General features: G+C 36.4%; 2 protein-coding genes across 4 annotated transcripts in view; both read left to right on the top strand.

The window, feature by feature from the left end:
• The window catches only part of LOC100749744 (fl(2)d-associated complex component), a 45,196-nt gene extending 29,997 nt beyond the window's left edge, over nucleotides 1-15,199 (top strand). For 2 of the 3 annotated variants that reach the window (XM_012386901.1, XM_033321442.1), the window contains exons 3-9: nucleotides 3,887-3,949; nucleotides 9,834-9,901; nucleotides 10,182-10,296; nucleotides 11,362-11,530; nucleotides 11,598-11,740; nucleotides 11,868-11,998; nucleotides 12,303-12,645. In XM_012386901.1, the coding sequence (XP_012242324.1) occupies nucleotides 3,887-3,949; nucleotides 9,834-9,901; nucleotides 10,182-10,296; nucleotides 11,362-11,530; nucleotides 11,598-11,740; nucleotides 11,868-11,998; nucleotides 12,303-12,645 (1,032 nt within the window). Of the gene's footprint in view, nucleotides 1-3,886; nucleotides 3,950-9,833; nucleotides 9,902-10,181; nucleotides 10,297-11,361; nucleotides 11,531-11,597; nucleotides 11,741-11,867; nucleotides 11,999-12,302 lie in introns of all 3 variants that reach the window. The other variant, XM_012386914.2, reaches the window with a different exon arrangement.
• LOC100749864 (translation initiation factor IF-2) lies at nucleotides 7,504-9,546 on the top strand. Its single transcript, XM_003484918.4, has 3 exons — nucleotides 7,504-7,763; nucleotides 8,650-9,034; nucleotides 9,413-9,546. Exons 1-3 carry the CDS (start codon nucleotides 7,716-7,718, stop codon nucleotides 9,424-9,426), a joined length of 447 nt encoding a protein of 148 aa, XP_003484966.1. The 5' UTR covers nucleotides 7,504-7,715; the 3' UTR covers nucleotides 9,427-9,546.
• Nucleotides 15,200-20,074: the final 4,875 nt, after the last annotated feature.

Genomic DNA, 20,074 nt, shown 5'->3' with positions numbered 1-20,074 from the left:
AAAGTTTGATCATTCTATTTTGAAATATCCTTAATTGTTTCCCAGGAAGTTTCCTATTCTGAAACTTCCTACCAAAAACTTCCCTCTTATTAAAAGACATTCAATTAAGGTATTAAACAGTTACAACGATATTTACGAAAGATATTATTGTGTATATACACCATAATTCGTAAAAATCGGCAAAATTTAGACTACACACGATTATAAACTACCTATTAAAAAAGAGCAGTAATGCAATTTTGCTGTTACTATATACATTGCACTATTACATACATATATGTATCGTTCAAATAGCAACGCTTGTATTAACACTGGAACTCTCTCTGTCAATTTAGAAGATCCTACTTATAATTCAGGAAATAAAAAGAATCTGAAGATAAAGAGTGTGTCGAATGATAAAATAGTTCTATAAGATTTGATAATTATGATACAATCCCCACCTTCAATATTGGATGTCGCCTTCCAAAGATCAGTTTAATCCCGTCGGTATATTATTGTGCAGAACTACGGTGATTATATAGAATAAAATAGTAACAGTTCCATTTTTATGCCAAATTTTATTATTAAAATACGCTTCGTCGAAAATAGGCAAATGGATAACTTTAAACATTAATATATATTTCAACTAGAAAATTCAGCGGGTGAATAACATTTTTTTAACATACAAAAGGCACCGAAATTTCCACAGACACCGTATTCTATCCGTGAAAAGAACCATTCAGAGGCTCTTTTTTATGTAGAACGTGGTCGGCTAAGGCAATCCGCCGAAAATTTAAATGGACGCCATTATTCGCCTCCTTCGTTCCGAATACGCGCGCATTAGAAAAGTGACTCTTTTAGAACAAAGAAGGAAAACAGATACTCTACCACTTTCAGCTGCATTCACTGCATTTCATTCGAACGAACCATAGAACTAATTAATTAATTAGCTCGTAGAATTAATCGAGATCAATAGAAAAGGATTCACATAAACGATCATCGAACACTCGCGAGGATTTTAACGAACGATCATTATTCATTGATTATTACCTCTTCTGATGATGATTACACGACACAATAAAGAGGTTAGAAAGAGTGGTATCATATCGACAAAAGAAGCTTAAGACAAGAGGATCAGCGAAAGAACCGGATTCCTGTCAGCGATAGCTGCAGGAGCAAAACTGACAGAAATCGAGAGTCGGGATCTATAGCACCTCGAATGGACGATCTCGAGCATGACGCTAGCCTCGTTTTTCTTCCAATTTTAGACAATTTCTATCGTAAAATTGTTCTGGGCCATTAGTGTCCGGTGAACAATTCAAAGCAATCAGATTTACGGGGATATTTGAGCCTAAAGTGTCATTGCTTACATTCCTTCACAACCGTTTTAGGAAGAAACCATAAAATTTTATGGAATCGATTATATTATTTGCGCACATATCTGTTTGCGTTTTAGAAATATTCATTAACATTTTGAAGCAAACATAATCAGAATTGTGTCAATTATATCTCACTTAGTACTAGTCTTGAGAATAAATATAAGTATAATTATCATCGAAAGTTCATCTAATTCTAAGATTGTAATGGACGAACATCCAACACAATAAACAAATTTTAAACTACTACTATTAGTAGTATAGTAGTATGAACCTTGGAAAAAATAAGAGTTCAATTGGTTGACAGGATACTGACCAAACGCGTGGCTGATGCGAGCCTGAATGAAATAAAAGATATTAAAAATACAGAAAATGTCACTTTTTAAAATAACATTTTAAATTTTTTTCTATTGTGTTTTCTGTTCTAGACAGATGGTTTTTCGATAATTTTGTTTTATCTTTTAAATAATATATCCATCGAAAATACGCGCAAAGATTGAAAATGAAAAGAAAACCGATTACATTGTCGGCTCCATTGAAAAATACGGTTCTGAGAAAAACACATTTAATTAAAGAAAAGTGTTTCATAATTACCACTAATCTGTTGATCTAAATTCGCACAACATAAATACCTTTCTCCTGTTTGGAAAAAGTCTTACACCACTGGTTTATTTTCTCCAGGAGCAGTCTGTCAACCGGAATCTACGATCATTTAGATACGAGCTTGACAAATTGACTCTTTCGTGAAGATTTCATCGGTATGAGAAAATATGTATATAGACTATTGCTCGATCGATTTGGTGTACGCGCTATAACAATTACCGAGAAAATTGGAAGCAATAAATTGCAAACTAATCGAATGCTTGATGGACTTCTTCACTCCGATGGAAACGATTGCAAATACGCTGTCGATCGGCTCTGTATCGAATAGAAATTGCACAATTTCCTCGCGGTAATTCCATTATCCTAACGATTGTAGAATTTTGAGGAGTTTAATCGACTGTGATTACACGCTACGAACTACTTTCAGAAATGGCGAAACTACCCAAAAGAACAATAAACAGCAATGGGATCAAGTTTCTTGCGATAATTTCCTATTTATAATACCGAAAAAAATTGAAAACACGTTGTATATAATCTCCTATACGAATCGTTTAAATCAATCGATATCCAAATCGATCAACTCCATTCCTTCAAAATTCCTCTATTTTAATAACGATATACATAATTAATGTTCAATTTTCCAGAAACTTATCTGTGGGTTAATCGAAAACGATTAACATACAATAGTTCTATAGCTTTTATACTCCAACTGCAGCGTTTTCAAATGTTAAAAATTGTCGCACGTAGTCGAACCCTATTCATACTCAAAATACCTCATAAATACACAAAAATAAAACGTAATATCTAATATCTAGTAAATCAAACATCGTAAAGTGAAACTTCGTATTAGGATCACGATTGGTTGGAAATCGTGGAAATACAGAACTCGACCACATCGCTAACGATAACGATAAATAAGATTGGAACTGGCTCGAAATTTCGCTGACGATAAAGCAGATATTGGAAATTGACTGGGACGAAATTTCCGATGTATCGCCACGAACATTGCCGCGTACGATTCGTTGCGGCAATCCTTACAAAACGCCTGACATAAAACCCGATTGCGAATGTCGCGGAGGTTTTCATTTGATGTCGGATGATCCTGCTAGAGGACTGTCCGGTTGTTCCGCACGTACGTGTATCTGGGTCAGGGTGCTTTCTAGATATTAGGGGGATGATGCGCAAAATATCCCCACCACCGTGCAACATTGGTACAGCAACTTTTCACTGTGACGCACTAGCCGTGGACCATCTCGAATCACAGGCCGCCTAATTTTCTATTTAAACTTCGCTGAAGAACGTGCCTTTCAATCGACATCCTAGCAATTTTCCGGGGGACAGTTTGATTTCTACGAAATTCTCTTTGCAGTTTCTCAGGAACTAAACTAATCAGCTTATAAACTTCGCAATTTTATTATCCGGAATTAATTTTCAATGTCTGGAAAAGATAAATACTTTCTGTTTTATTTATCACAAGGAAACAGTATAAATAATTGGAGATACATAGCTAATATTAGAAAAGTAGGACTAAAGCTTTGCAAATATCATGAAAATAAATAAAGTCAATATTGATAAAGGTTATTTTTGTTGTGAATCCTCTAATTTTATTTTAGGCGTAATTAACAAATGAAGGGAATGGTAGTGACAAAATTTTGCAATCGTGGAATCTAATCAAGTAAAGTGGTTTGTAAAAAAAGAAAAATCCAAGGGAACTGATAAAGACATAACTTATCGATCGATTCCTAGTACGCGCGGTGCAATAATAGCACCGGAAACTATTATTGAAGTACTATATCACAATTGTTCAGCCTTCTACGAAAACGCCCAGGCCTTCAACATGTTTGTTCCAGAGAAAAAATCGATTCACGTTAGTTGTTAACCTGTCACTTTCAGCGAAATCTCTGCTAACAAATATGTTTTTGTTTCAGGACAAACTATTGACGAAGCTGGAGAAGAACGAACCGGAGTTAGCGTCCTCTCAGGAAGACGAGGTGAGCATGTAAACGATTCTCTTCGATAGATCTTCATCTTATTTATTATACTTTATACTTTTTTAAAAGTATTCCATTCTAACATTCAAATGTCTAATTTTCTTAATGTTAATAATCGCGTAGACTTAAACATGTCGATCGAATGTCAATCGTCTTACCATTATGATAATTAGGCTGTGGATACTTAAGCATATTTATATTGTTATAAATATAACTTAAAAAATGAAAACTAGATAGACATTTGTTGTATTTGTTAAATATTATAAGGAATACTATATTTTGGATACGTTATATATTTTTGCACGTTATGTATATTCTATGCATCTTTTGCACTTATCTTCCATAGATGCATAAAAATCCGCAGTCTAGTTATAATACAAACTACAAAATTCCATTTTTTGCGAATTATTAATCCTTGGAAAATTTCAAGAGAATATTTCTCTTCTTTTATAAAATTCTACTTTATGCTGCAAATACACTTTTTAAAAATCAGCAGTATAATTGTAATATAAACTACAATGTTCTTTTTTTCACGAATTAGCAATCCTTGCGAAATTCTAAGAAGAAATTTTACCTTTCTCTCTGTGAAGCTTCTCTTTATCTTCACTGCAAAATTACTTAAAAAATTTTTTTATTTTATCGACTATCAACCACATTACAGTAAGAAAAAAATACTCGCAATGATTAGTAGTGCACGACCTTTCCCTGGTCAATCAGGTTTGAAAAATTCTCGGCCCACTCGGCAGTTGGTCATAAAAATCGGATATTTCGATTGAGTGGAAAACCGCAGAGGGAGAAATTACCACTTAATTCTGGCGTAGAATGAAAGAAATTTTCAGTGAAATGTCGAGGTAACCCTCGATTTAATTAATACCTCTGGAACACTGTGCGGGAAAGGTCCCCCCGACTGGTCCCAATGGAGATTAGGTCAGCTGCATTTTCTTACGCGTTTGCCTTCGCCTTTTTTTCTTCAAGGTTGCTCGAGGTAACCTCGTTACTTTCTTTCTTATTGCCAGGGACAAGGCATAATCAAGCCTAATTCGTAATTTTGCCAGAAGGAGAGACGATGATTGGCGAGGGAATGAGATTTGCGCGGTACCCTCGCGAGGAAAGAGAGCGGAATAAAAGAAATCGTTCTCTTTTGATGTCTGGGGAAAAATTTCATTAAATCAATCACGATTGACAATGAGATTTCGATCATTTTTACGCAGCATCCTTTTCTACCTATCATCTCTCACGGATCTGAATTAATCGAGAAGCGTTGCTGATTGGAAAGTTCTGTTATTAAATTTTGTTTTTGTATATTTGTAACTTTGTCTGGAGATTTTCGTAAATAAATGAGACAGTAATTGACTACGATTGAAGATAGTACGCGACAAGTTGTCTAGTTTTGACAAAGTGTAATTTAATTACGAAATTACAAATGGGAGGATCTTGGATGATTCTATTCTTTACCAGAGTTGTTGACATGATGCAACTTAATTTTGGAAATTAATATGCAATCGAAAGATCGGCAGCCAGAGGCGTCAAACATTTTGGAGCAGTTTCTTTACTTATTCAAGTTCATCAAGATCTTTAAGTTTTTGTTAATTTAATCAGTTAAGTGTTTTATAATAAAGTATATTACAGACGCTATATTTTTTAAGAGTTACAAATACAACTTATAATGAAGAGGCTGCTTTTATATCATTTCCTAGATAGATTGGTGGTTTGTTTAAATTATCAAATTATCAAACGAAAGCTTTTTGATAGAAAAATCATTCAGTACATTAAATTAGACTACAGAGGTACTGAAAAAATATTTCAGTAAAAAAATGAAAAATTCGATAGCAATGAAATAAATGAATTCCCACGAAATAAATGAACAAAATAAATAGTATTAATATCAATGACCAATTAACAACAATTTCAGTGAAAGCAGATTTCTTTCTTTTCAAACAATAAGATCGTCAGGGTCTTCCAGTCAATTTCATATCAGACTTAATTTTAGTTTGAATAAATTTTGAGGTGAACGAACGTGGACTATTTCAGACATTAGGGAAAAAATCGTTGCGCGAGAGGAAAAGCTTAAAAACAGGCATTTCGAGACTGGCCTCGATCTTAAAAACTAAATCCGCGTTATTTTGAACTACGCAAGTTATTTTCAACAACGACAGAATCAGAGTGGAGAAAAGGAAGAGAAGCTGGCAGGTACAGTGACCCAGAAAGAAATTAATACACCAAACGAGCGACGACACAAGGGCTGCAGAGAGAATTTTCGACGGTCAAATGGACGCTGCATAGAGAGGAGAAGCCTTTCTGTTCGTTCGAAAGACAGCCGCTGGTCCAGAAAAGTTGCAATTTCCGAGCGAATAGGCTGCTCAATGGGTTGAAAAAGTCGATTAACGAAGCTGACAAAGTGGTTGCTACGACCCTGCGACTCCTGACATGTTCGTCCACCCTCGAGCAGCTATTAATATTCCAATTTAATCGACGCTTCATTTGGTTATGTCCATTACAATCCTCTAGGTCTCTGGAGATAACGCCTCAAAGAGGTAAACAGGGATATTTTATTCGTAATTATGCTTGAAGAATTTTATGTTATTATACGAAAATGGATAATTTATTAAATAAATAAATTTATCATGTGGAAGAATTATTCTATTGGTATCATCAAAGAACTGATCAACTTAATATTGTTAATTTTATTCGAAGTATTTGATGTTATTATGTGACGATGGAAAATTCGTTTTTTAATGAAATCATCTTGTAAATTCTAAATTATTAAAGAATTAGCTGGACTCGATTCTACTGACTAACGAGGAAAATTTCTTGTTTAAAGAAATCATCTTGTATCAAAATGTCATCGAGCAGTTGGTTCGAGATTTAATAAAGACTTAATCCTAATGACTGAGAAGAACGATTCGTTGACAGGAAGATTAATTACTTGAAATACTATAAAAAGGGAGTATTTTTCATTTATTTAAATTCAAGTGGACCATGTATTCGTATATACTTCGAGGTCTTACGGAGCGACATAGTTTGTGCTAACATTGCGAAACATATTTTGAATAATATCTATATCCCAACACCACTCTTATTATCAATAATAGCCGCCACATTAAATATGAAATATAAGAAATAAAAGATCAAAAAATTGAAGTAATTGCGGAACACCAAACGATCATAAATCATTCAAGAACATTAGGAAAATAACTTTTGCAAGTTGCATCGTACGAGAGGAAATAATCGATTATTGTTTATAGAAAAACAAAGCACACAGGCTTCGTTTAAGACGGCTGGTTACATAATTTGGAGACAATGGTTGGCATTATTATCGTCGGTGAGCGAATTAGTTTCCTGAGAAGATAAGTATCGCTGTCATCAAAGCCGGTGCTAAGTAAACGATTCGGCAAACGATAACATTCGGACGAGTTACAGTAATTATCTTCCGTGCATCTGTGTTGTAGAATAATATTTTTTCAACTAACATCACGAACCATCAGGATTCTTCCATTATCTGCGGCTACGATTGCGACAAAGAACGTAAGAAAAAAAAACAAAAAGATAGGAATCGTAGCTTCTGTGGAAAAATAAGCGACAATGGAGGTAGCTGATAATGACACCCAACCATCATTTCCTTTTCAGCGAATCCTTTTTCCATGCACCTGTGCAATATCTGATGCATCTCATTCCATCTCCCCTTTTCATGTAATCACGTCGTGACTATTTATTCGACGGGCCAAAAGCGAGAGAAACAGTGTCGAGTGTCGAGATATCAGTGAATATGAAGTATCTCCTCGTTTGCAGCGTGGTCGCTTTGCTGGGACTCTCTGTAAGCAAGCTTTTCCCTTTATTTATCAAGCTTCGAGTACAGAAGATATTATTTTAATTATTTTTTCAATTCTACTAACCTTTTGCATCCATTTTTTTATACACATAATTTGGGTCATGTATATGCCGAGGTTGCACGAATTAAATTAAATTGATACATTAAATTGACGAATTGATAGCAATATGAATAGACCTAAAACCTACATTAGAGTCATATGAGCAAATCTTTTATACAGAATCAATGTACTCTTTGTAGCATGTTGACATAAAAATTAAGAGAGGATAATTTAAAAAGGTAATAAACATTTCCTGCTTTTCTACTTGCAACTGAAGTACTTAGTCAATAAGTAGACTGCGATATTTATACGTTTATAAGATATTTAAATGTTCCAAATTGTATAGAATACACAGAATATACTGAAATGCATAAAGTGAAGTAAATTACTCGTTGTAGTATTCAATGGATAAAACGAACCTTTATTGATTCTATTTCTTTGTTAGTTATAGTTCATAAAAGTGTAAATTTACATAAACATCCACAGTATATGGATTTCTATATAAATTTTCATTTTTATAGACATAACTAAAAAGATAAGAGATTCGCTTGAATCTTTAAATGTCATAAACCAATACATATCTCGAATGTTTTATATTACATCTACATTCCAGTCATCTTTTTTATCTGTATTTCCAAATGTATTTCCAATGTATTTCCATATATTCCCAAACTTAAGTAAGCCTAGAACTCGAGATGTGAAATCAATTTATTTTTGTCAAATCAAGAATCAATCTATTTTACCTACTCTACTGCCTCGCTATATCATGACCCAAATAATAACTGAAAATCCAAACTACCTAAACTAAACTATCTCTAAAAATAATTCGAGGTCCTTGGAGCTCCCTCGGAGTCTAGTTCCTCCAGTTCTGCCAACCTTCACAGTGATCGAGAAAAACGCAGCCCCCAAGATAACTCTCAAAATTGCGGCCCACCACCGAATGGATCACCATGCGGGCCACCTCCAGGATCACCTCCAGGACCACCCCCAGGTATGTCTCCTGACGATATGGCCCAATCGGGGCACGCAATGATGTCTCAGTCTGGATCCTCTGGATTCGTGAGTGGAGATATGAAGAGAAGCAGAAGGGCTACTCGAGGAGGTGGAGACGGTGGTGGAGGAAGAGGGCGAGGAGGTGGTGATATGGGAGGTGGTATGGGTGGTGGATTTGGAGTTGGCAGGGGTGCTAACGTTGGTGCTGGAGGTCAACATGGAGGTGGGTTAAGAAGCGCGAATAAAATATAAATTGACACTAGAACTACACCGAGTTGAGAAATTATATTTGAACACTTGCTATAGAAAAGTTTTATTTCCGTTTCTGCACATGATGCTTTTATAATAAAGTTAATTAAATTGTTGAACAACAATTTACTTATTTATATGCTTGGTATCGTGGAAACGGTATATAAACATGAAAAAATATATGATAATTATGTTTCTGTTTTGATAAAAGTGAACATTCATTTTGTCAAAAGCACTTGTGCATTTTTTTATTAATTACAAAGCAGCTAATTTCGTTGAGCTTGGTAATTCTAGTGATAATAATAAGGATCATAATGAGATTGAATGTTTTTAGAGCACTATTATGTTACAGGTGGCATGGAATAAATAAATTCACGAACATCGTAGCTTTAAGGTGATAGATATATGGAATTCTAGAAATGGTTATGAAACTGCTGATGTAGTGTAGATTAGCACGTTGAAATAAATCAGTTGATAAAAAAACAACCTGTCTTTGAAATATCATCAACCAAATTTTTAGACCTTAGATCCTGATCCTTAGGCAAACTGTCTTCTTTGAGGAAATTTGTGATCCTTTGCTGGATCAAATGTTACTTGTTTAGCCACTGAAAGTCTCTGCTGACCAACCAGAAACTCCCAGTGGGAGTTCATTGGATTTATCTTTCGTTTCCTCGTGCGAATCGCTCGATGAATCTCAAATGGGGTGGAGAATGATCAGGCTAATGCGCTTTGTCGAGATTAAATTTTAATTACTCTTCTTTCCCTTCTCGTAGTGCGTGATCTGTGTGAATGCCAGGGCCACGATGCAAACTGCTCCCTGCGGCCATCGGGTTGTTTGCAGGTAAAATGATTTTTTTTTTTTGCATCCTTTTGTGCGTACTATATCATGCATACTATACTACAATATTCTCGCATTTATACATATATATCTTCTCTATCAATGATTCATTCTAGATGTCATTGATTGAAATACTATCTGGTAGTTTTTGTGTCAATTTAGAAGAATCTTCATTATCTCGACATTATCTCGTTATCAATAAGACAAATACATAAATGAGCAATAATAATTTACAACCAAATTTAATTACGTTCACCACATTTTTCTTTGAATCATTTTACAGGCGTTGCTTCGTCAAAACGATACAAATGGCGGTGTCACAGAGACTTTTACCACTGAGATGCGTCATATGCAGAGCAAAGATTCTACGCCTGAAACAAACCCTCATCCCTCGGGACGTAAGTAGTACAAATAATGAACATTGTTTTCTTCCAGTTCTCACACTCTCTCCCTCTACCTACCTGCTATACCGACTTATTTACTATCTACCTACCTACTACCTATTTATCTACTACCTACTTACCTACCACCTACCTACCTATTTAAGTACTTCTCACTCTCGTCGAAGAACACCCTACGACGTGTTGTGTTTTACGATTATTTCGTGATGCAATTTTTTCACTCGGAGTTTCATAGAAACGTATGCAACCAGAATAAAACGGTCTTCGTGCTCGCCGATGTGATTGCAGGGGTGTAAAATCGTCGTTAATTGGAGCGAACCGGGAAAGCACTTGTCGCCTTGCTAGCGAGGCCAAATGGGCTCGTAAGGCATGACGTATGACCATTCTTTTTTGGAACAGTTTTAATAAATATCATTTCGACTCTCTTTTCACACCAGCGGCTCTGCAATTAATTTCGTGAAATATTAAACACGAACATGGGATACCATCCGTAAATTATTGGTTTTGTTCATACAACCTTGCTGAAACCGATATTTCGTTTCTATAATATAACTTCAAAGCGATTGCTCGTTGGCCGTATTTGATAAAAATGAATCGATGAAACTTTCTTGAGCTAGTATGATAGTTTCATATGAATGGAAATTTTGGACGATGTGAATTGGATATTTTATTAATTTCTGAATATTTTAACAAATATTTGACTTTCAAGCGCTAGATATTGTATAGATCAAGTGCTTGAGATTAGGGTGTAATTAATTAATTTACTTCAAATTGAGGGTTAAATTAAGGATTAAGCGAGCGACCCATGCTACTTAGTTTGTATTTGAGGGACCCTTTTTGCGTTACATTCTACTTTCGTAGTTTTAATATATCTATATAATCCTAATTTTATTTTAGCATCAGAACTTTATTTCGCTTAAAACATTTACACCTTCTCATCCTTCCTGACATACTACCTACATTTTATGATACCTTTTATAATTCCTTTTATAACACTTTTGCAAACTTTAATACATTTCTATAACGTCGTATGATAAATCTTGCAATATCTGTATTTTATAGTACTCGATGTCTGGAAAGTCTTGGGTTCTGCCACAAAGCGCGTCAGAGTATAACATGGGGACAGGAGTGCCAGTGGGAGTGACTGGACCTGGCGGTAGATGGGTCGCCGGAAATGTGCCAGCCTCCGCCTCTTTGTACTCTATGGCCAGTGGTTCATCCTCTATTTCCGGTTCGCCATGTTCCTAACAAATCACAAAATGAATTACCTCTTCTATAACATTATCTCAATGTTTTAGGAGTGTCTTCCGTATCTTCTTCGAGTTCGTCTTCTGCAAGTAGCACTGGAAGCTCTAACCTTGGGAAACCTACGAGGGTGAGGCAACCTTCTGGCGCGACTCTGAGACGCTCACAGACGCAATCTATGAAAATGAGAATTCAGGTTGTTTAAATTTGTTTGGAAATTCTAATAATCGAATTCATATACGTATATTAAAAAATAGAATAACATAAAATAAATATTGATAAAATGTTAGAGTTCAATTTGTTTCGTTTATTATTGTTAATAGGAGTATCAAGATCCGATTCAGCAGGTCGTGGAAGAGGAAGAAGTGATGAGGGAAAATCGGGATCGCAGGTTGCCGCCGATCAAGGAATTCCAGAGGGACTATCGTGCAGGAAAAGCATCCACTAGGATAAGGTAATAAATTATTAAATCTTTTGTACAGATTTTCGATCTTTTCTTCATGAGCATCAAGGTTCTTCGTTTCGTACGCATCAATTGAGATTTCAAGTGAAATAATGATTCATACAGTTCTTTAAATAGTAATTCTTTGACTTCTAATTTCCCAATAAATATCCACGTTTATCTAAATTTTCGTAAGTGTCTAATACTTATGCACAAGTTCCTATTTTATAAAACTGCTTCGTGAAAACTTAATTTGTCTATTACTAAATTTGTTTGCTATATAATATACGACATACCCTCAACTTCTATTCACCAGATGTGCTCAAAAAATCGTGACTCAATTGGAAACGTCGCCGACCCCGAGAGATTCTAACAACGTGAACAGCTCGACGTCCTCATCATCGACGAAGTCTACGTCGAAGAGGCCTCAGTCAGCTCCGAAGCTGTCGGTGGTTCAGGAGATTCAGAAGTCGAAGAAGGAGAAGGAGAGGGAGAAGGAGCGGGAGAAAGCGGAGAAGGCTCGTCAGAAAGAGGAAGAAAAAGCAGAGAAGACTAGACAGAAGGAGGCCAAGAAATTGGCCAAGGAGGAGAAGAAAAGAGCGAAGAAGGAGGCGAAGGCGAGGCGAAAGGAGGCCGAGGAAGCTCTCCTTAGAGAGTAAAAGTAGTCTTCGAGTTGAATAGGAACGACAAGTAGAAGTTCACAACGATCAATAAAGTATTCGAAAATCCTCAACATAGGATTTTCAATGCGATTGATCTTGATCGCACTCGGGGTCCGTTCAAGCTGCATCGCGAACGCGATAGTCATTAAAAATGAAAAAATGAAATCAAAGGATTCACGAGCATTTTGTAATTCTTAGAGTCTAGTTAGTATTCTTCTCGAGGCACGTGCGATCTCTTTCGATTCTTTGAGATCGAAGAGTGCACGGTGTCGCCAACGATAGCGTTTCATTCCGGAGAGGAAGGGTCTATTTATCGACTATATTAATCGCTTTATTTGACAAACAATTAGGATAAGGCGTTTTAACATTTTATAAAAAGGGCGCGAGACGTAGGTGTTGCTTTCGTGAGGCAGCTTGAACCAAAGGCAATCCCGAGGGACGCGAGGAACGTATAGCGGCGATATAGAGACGTATATCTAAGATAACCTAGAAGCGGCCAAACTTAGTAACCTGTCATATCGAGTTATCGCGGACTAATAATACTAATCGATAGGAAGACTCGAGAAAAGCGTAGCGCTACGTTGCTATTATTTGATTATCGCGTAATCTTTACCCTTTATCCTGGGCGTTTCCTTTTTGTAGGAACAGTAACCTCGTGACGTTTTGTCGTTACTTTTTTTATAGGATCATCCATCGAATCATTCTCATCGATCTGACTAAACGTAACTTGAATCGTCGGTCGTTTTAGCGGTTAACGAACACACCGATCCGAGACCTATTTTTCGACTCCGCTTCACGGACAATACTTTGAGAAAAACGTAGTTTAATTCGCAGTTAAATCTCCCCTTTGTCACATTCTAAGAAAAGAAAAAAAGAAAAAAAGAGACACGTAAAACAATTCTTCATCAGTAGACTACGGATGTTTATGAATTTATGAAAAATTCCGAAGTGCAAGAATGTACAGAGTACACGTTATATGCAGAAATATATAAAGTATAACATAAAACAAAAAAGTATTCTTTGTAATATTCCGTAGGTTTAGAAAGACCAGTTTTTTAATTATGTTCGTAAAAATACGAAATAAACATCCGCAGTTTGCTCGTTAGCAATCTCCGATCATTCGATCATGAAATTGATAATCCTGTTCCTCCAATCGATTTGTAGTAATCATCGTTAGTTCGTTAGAAACTCTAACATTTCCTGTTTCCGTTCTTCATCCCTGAAACTACTCCGAAAGGAAGAACAAAAACACGAAAACATGCAAAAATTTGGGATAATTAAACGCGAAAAAATTCCCGCGGTACTTCATCGAGTACTGATTAAAAGTACTAATTTCGACAGCTAAAGAGATACATATGTACGTTCTTTTTCACTTTCATCCCTGCCGATTGAATTATTTCACCATTTTCTTCGCGCACATATGCGTGCGTGTGTATATGTGTGTGTGCGCGCGTGTGCGTGTATGTGTACATATTCGCGAGACGAGTACTCGTTTCACTTCGGGGAAGACGAACAATTCGCGTAAATATACTACGATAAGCCTAAGCGAGGGTTCGACTAATCGAAGAACACGCGAAAGTGTGTCTACGGCGGAATAGTAAAAAGAAAAAAATAAAGAAAATGAAAAAAATAATGATAGTACAATACCGATAGATAGAAATGACGAAAGCAGAGTTTCGAGTGCAGTGCGTGCCTCGTTTATCGACTTTTCGTGATTACCGTAGATGCGTAGCGTTTTATCGATTCATTTAATCCTCTTCTCTCTCTCGAGACGCGGCTCGAGAAGCTTAATTAATCGATGAACTATAACTTACAAAACTATTACCCTTCGCCATGTTACACTAGACGCTATTTCAGAGATCCCCTTTTACCCTTGTAACCCTTTTACTGGGCGGAGGCAAGGTAATTACTCGTTTCACAATAACCAGTCGTGTGTGATGATGTTTGTACATGTAAATTCGAGAACTCGTCGGATATTATTCTCTAACTTGTATTAAAAACAGCTTTGACTAAATTCAAACAAGAAGCTAAGAATTTGTGGTTTTATCGGAAAGTTAGAGCTTCAGTCAAAGGGTTACGGAGAAGAAAGACATACAACAAAAAGAGAGAGAGAGAGAAAGAGTAACTGTATACATATTAAATATTATACGTAATGTCCTACTATACTCGGATAAGAAGAACGAAAGAAGGAGAGAAAGTAGGTTGAATATCACGAGTATACGATTCACGGTTACGAGACTAATCCGCGATTAAACCTCTTTGAAACTGTTCTCACCCTCTGCCCCTTGCCCCCATACTTTTCAACCCCTCGGTTCGATGAGCGATACTGGATAAAATGATGCTCGGGGTAGAATTAATAATGTTTGAATCGATATTCTATATTATTATTAGACAAGATGGCACTTCGTCCTTGCTACGAGATCGGTTACTTGGAATTTCGAGTTTTCGTTTTAGTCTCACGATGATTGGAAAACAAGCCAGCATCGCTCCGGAGCCAGCTCAAGCAGCCAAAAATCAAAAGCAATTTTTTACAACGCGCGACAATGATTTAAAAAAAAGAAAAACGACGCGATATCAAAAATATACGAAAATGAAGAAGCGAAGCGTGCAGATGTGAGAATCTTAAAGAACAAAGAGAACAAGGGTTGCAGACATCTATTATTGGTAGATGATAATCTCTGGAAAAGAAGAGATTTGTCGATTCATTTTTCCGATACGAATTCGTTTGTAAATTACACCCTACTTCGTTCTTCTTGTGTCATTTTGTTACGCATGAAACGTGCGTTCAAATGTTGTTCGTCCTCCTCCAACTTGACCTAATTTATGCACTGCCGGTAATTTTTATTTCTTAACGATCGAACTTGCGAGGGAAAAGTGACTGTTATCAAAGGGCGTGTTCCCAGGAGCGATCATTCGTAGAATTCGAACCAGTTTAGTCGACCGTTATCTTTTCTATAAAAAAAAATCGATCACGTTCGACGAGGTGAGGGAATCGCCTCGTTCCGATCAGATTATTTTCATTTCCTTTCTTTTCCTTTATCTTTCTTTCGTCTTGCGTAGGTAAGGTTTTTCTCACAGAGCGAACAAACGGTCTCTCGAGAAAGTCTCCAGTTTTCCTCTGTTCGAACGAGCTCATGCAAGACTCGCGTACAGACGAATCTCGACGAGAATCGAACTGCGTCCTCTCTGTAGCGATAACGAGGAATCTTTTGTTGCCTGTTGTTGGTGAACTTTTAAACGGTAAACCCGTTCTATGAATATCAATAGCAACATTTTATCCACACCGAAGCACGGGAATATTTCAGTTTCATTTCAATTTCAATGTATCGTGAAACAAGCCACAAATTGCACGCAGTAAAGGAATTCTTGTTTCTTACTTTTCTTTGATCTTTACCATTTCGAATAGAAACAGGCAACAGCAAGCAACAACTTCTGTCACGGGCAACAGAAGCGAAGAAACGTGGAGAAACATTTCGAGAAACATCGAACGTTAAATATGGAATTGTTTTTCGCTGTTGCTTCAGCGGAGATGCAGAGACTCTCCTTTGATTTAATCGCGACGCATTCGATGGAATGCGATGAAGAAACTCGACAGACGATCTTTATTGTATCCGAGAAAAACATCGCGCACATATCAGTAGTGATTAATGCAATTTTACTTGGCGTCTTTGCTCGAACTTCAAATGTCGAATCGTCTGGTTAACATGTTGACTGCCGATGATGCCACGTTGGCGTCACGCGCAAATGATTTTCAATTGACGTCGGAAAGAGGTCGATGAGTTTGAAGAAAAAAATTTCAGTCGCTATAAAAGGCAGTTAATGTGTTAAAAACCCAGCGAAAGGTCGGATCTTCATCGTCAGGCTGCGAACAGTGGAGTGTAACAACGTGTCGAAGACGCTACCAATTAGCGTGTAATGTAGACTGTCAATTATTACCTGTTACATCGGTTTCATCCGTAAACGAGTCTCGAGCATTTTGGAGAACAAGCACATTGTGTGGTCGACGAATTCTCTGAGTAACCACTCAAGCGCCACTCGAACTCTGTTAAGCAGAAGCACGCTTCTTTAGGGTTCAATGGAGGAGTGTCAAGACTACACTGCGGATTTTTATGTGTCTATGCGAAATTTAAATGTGCAAAAATACATAAAATAAATATTTTAATTTACCATAAATATTTCAACCACTTAACGCACATGACATATAAGAATATGGATTCAAGAGCTACGATTATCTTATATGCGCATTAAAAAATTGAAAAAAAAACACATATATATCTCATAAAACATATAATATCCATTTACAGTGTCAGAAATTGAATGATTCGCATTAGTAAGCCCGAGGAAAAATTGTGCGTTAAGGAATCAAGTATTTTAAATTCTTATAAAAGTCATCCAAAAGTGACATCGATCAGTCCCATAAACTGAAAAGTATTGGAAAATGACGATATTATAAATAATGGTTTTTAAATTTACTTTAGAATTTAACGTGGTTTGCATTATTTTCTTGCGATAGATGAATTATAGAAATAACTCATTCGAATTTGGAGAGTAATTCATTTCTCGAGAATTCAATGTTAATCGTCTACGTATGCGTCGAAAGAAACTAACGAGAAGCGAAGTTGATCACTTTGGCATTCCTGCTCAATTCTCATCTCTAATTAAGTTCATAAAAAATATAAATTGACATAAAAATCCGCGGTCTAACCGAGAGAATCTTCACGCGTTCACACCACGGATCGTTTCATTGCGTTTGTGAGACTTTCTCGAATCGAATAACGAAAAGAAGTGATGGACAAGCAACAGGAAGAAGACGAGGAAGATGAAAGTGTCGGGAAAGAGTGATTGAGTAGAAGAGATCGCAGAAACAGAGAGAAGGAAAGGAAGAGAGTGCGTGCGTGAGAGAGTGTGCGAGTGTTTTCTGCCATCGTAAAGTCAATTTTATCGTGTACGTATGTATATGTATCGTCTGAAATGCGCGCGCGCGCATCCAATAAAGCGGACGCTGCAGGTAGGATATTTTTGCTGAGATTCAGCGGACGATTCTCCGGTATACGTGGCCTGAAACTCGAAACAGACGAGAAACGAGGAAAGAATATACTAGATGTTAATACTGATCGCTGAAGTCCAGCGATTTTATTATTGCCATAGTTTGATCGTAGAAGATTAAATATCTTACGATCTGACTATAATTTGGACTTCTAGCGTCTGATGTGTTTGTATAAGATTTTGGTCCTTTTGTGATGACGAATTCTACGTCTTACTCGATCCACCGATCTGGAAGCAAAACGACCGGAAAATACGATGCACAGATAATGATTCGCTAGCCTTGATCAGTGATACGATCGATGCTGTATAAGGATTGAAGAAACAAACTAGACGGGTTTAACATCCTTTGGCAGTGTGATAAAATAACGAGAAATTGAAAATGAACGATTATAATAAGCAATTATTTCTTTATCGTCAAGATCTTTTCGAATTCATTACTTTGGATGGATTGAACCTTTTAATAACACGATAGTTTAACGAAACATTCAGAACGAGCGATTTAAGAAATAATTACACATTTGTTTATCATCAAGATTCCTTGCGTTTATAGAACCAGATACAAACACTTCTTACGAGAAACAAATATTAACAATTGCATTAATAAGTATATTTAACGTGTAAAATTTGCAGTACCATATTTCATAGTATTTAATGGCCTCTCTTATGTTACACTGTGAAAGGCTTCAGCTACAAGAGTTCATCACGCATGAATGAACGAAAGAATCATCTGAAAGGAGATGGAGAGCAAACTAAAATATCTAGAGACACGAAATTTGTTGGCAATAATATTCAACTTAAAAAACTTAAAATAAGGAAGCAGGGAAAGGGAAAGTGAGACGAGAGAGACGAATCGTGCGGCGTCTGTAGTCGATACAGCGCGACGTGCATGTATCGCGTTCAATGCGTACAGAGAACAACTTTATTGTACTTTATCGTGTAAGAGAGATTTGTAGAGAGTTTATATTAGGCCAATTGTCACAGCGAGAGTTCTACGATAGCGATGTTCTTTCTTCAACAGTCGTGGCCAACTATTCAAAATCGTTCCCAATCGAAAAGAAATGCCGTTTTGCTTCGCGTCTGATCTACCGTTTTAATTAGCTCATATTATTCTCTTTTTCCCCCTACCCTCCCCCTAGTTTTATCCACGAAGCTTGCAATCGATCGACGCTCAATAATCGACGAGACAAATTGGAGAAATAGCATCACGTGGACGAAGCAAAGTGCTAAAAGTGACGCAGCGACCTCGAGCAGCCCAAATAGTTGGCCACACCTACAGCCACAAGAGATCATGTCGCGTTTCAGCGTAATACTCGCGTAACAATTGCCTCGACGAGATGAATTCGTATTCGTATGGTCATTAAGACCATCAAAGGATACCTCAAATGTCAGTTAAGAACGTATACACGTAGTAATAATTTTCGTTCGTTTTCAAGATACCTGTTCTTGGCCAAAGATAGATTAATAGAACTGTGTTTAGTATCAATTTAGAGTAAACGTGATTCGTTTATCTAATAGATGATTTCCTATTATTTTATTTATTTTATTTGGAAGGATTCATCAGAACAAGAAGCTGGTTCCGTGTGCTGAAAAATCAAAATTTACAGACTTATATAACTAATTACAATAAGAGGTTGATTAGAATAATAATATTAGAGTAATAATAAATAAGACGCAATGGAACTTTGCTTCTTCGTGAATCCTTTAATGGATATCGTTTTGAACGCGTGAAGACTTGGATAGAGTGAGGTTCGATAATTAGATTTGTAGATTGTCTGGTTTCTTTTTTACTGTGCGTTTTTTAAGTAGAATCAGACGTCGAGCTAACAAGGGCGAAAAGAGCGTGGAGAGACATTTTGAAATGGTAGATTTTATCGATTCTATTTTTCTTAGTTTCGTTAAGAATGTGAGACACGCGAGAAGAGGTGGAAGAGAGTTCTACAAGGATTGTATTACGCGACGTGTTACGATCTGTACGAATAGACGACGAATATGAACAAAAATCAAATAAAACGTTACAGTGAATGTTAGCTAACCCCTTCCTATTTTTTCGTTACGCCAATCTAAGGAATTTCCAACTTCCCCAGCCAACCCCAGGGAAATAATTTTCACTTAAAGATATGAAGTTTTGTTTGCAAATATTATATTACAAAATTGTAATTGTAAGATCGTCAAGTTTAACCTGAAATATGTAAAAGTATTTCTATTTAGATTTCATCTTTCTCACCAAGCATATATTTTACGTTGCATTCAATATTTGCTTGCAACTTTCTAAGAAAATACTCACTTTTTTCTCTTATTATGACATTACATTATTTTCTTCTCACTTTCACTTACAAACTTATGTCCCTGTAATTTGCCCGAAAAATTGGAAATACCCTAT

This window comes from Bombus impatiens, unplaced genomic scaffold (assembly GCF_000188095.3).
Source record: "Bombus impatiens unplaced genomic scaffold, BIMP_2.2 scf_0027, whole genome shotgun sequence".
Lineage (NCBI taxonomy): Eukaryota > Metazoa > Arthropoda > Insecta > Hymenoptera > Apidae > Bombus > Bombus impatiens.
Note: the sequence above shows the minus strand (reverse complement) of the source record. Positions and strands in the feature narration are given on the sequence as shown.

What these genes read in the sequence shown, in the direction of transcription:
- LOC100749864 (XM_003484918.4), top strand. Translation starts at nt 7,716, where the DNA reads ATGAAGTATCTCCTCGTTTGCAGCGTGGTCGCTTTGCTGGGACTCTCT. An exon ending in TCGCTTTGCTGGGACTCTCT is followed by an intron (nt 7,764 to 8,649) that starts GTAAGCAAGCTT and finishes AAATAATTCGAG; the next exon opens with GTCCTTGGAGCTCCCTCGGA.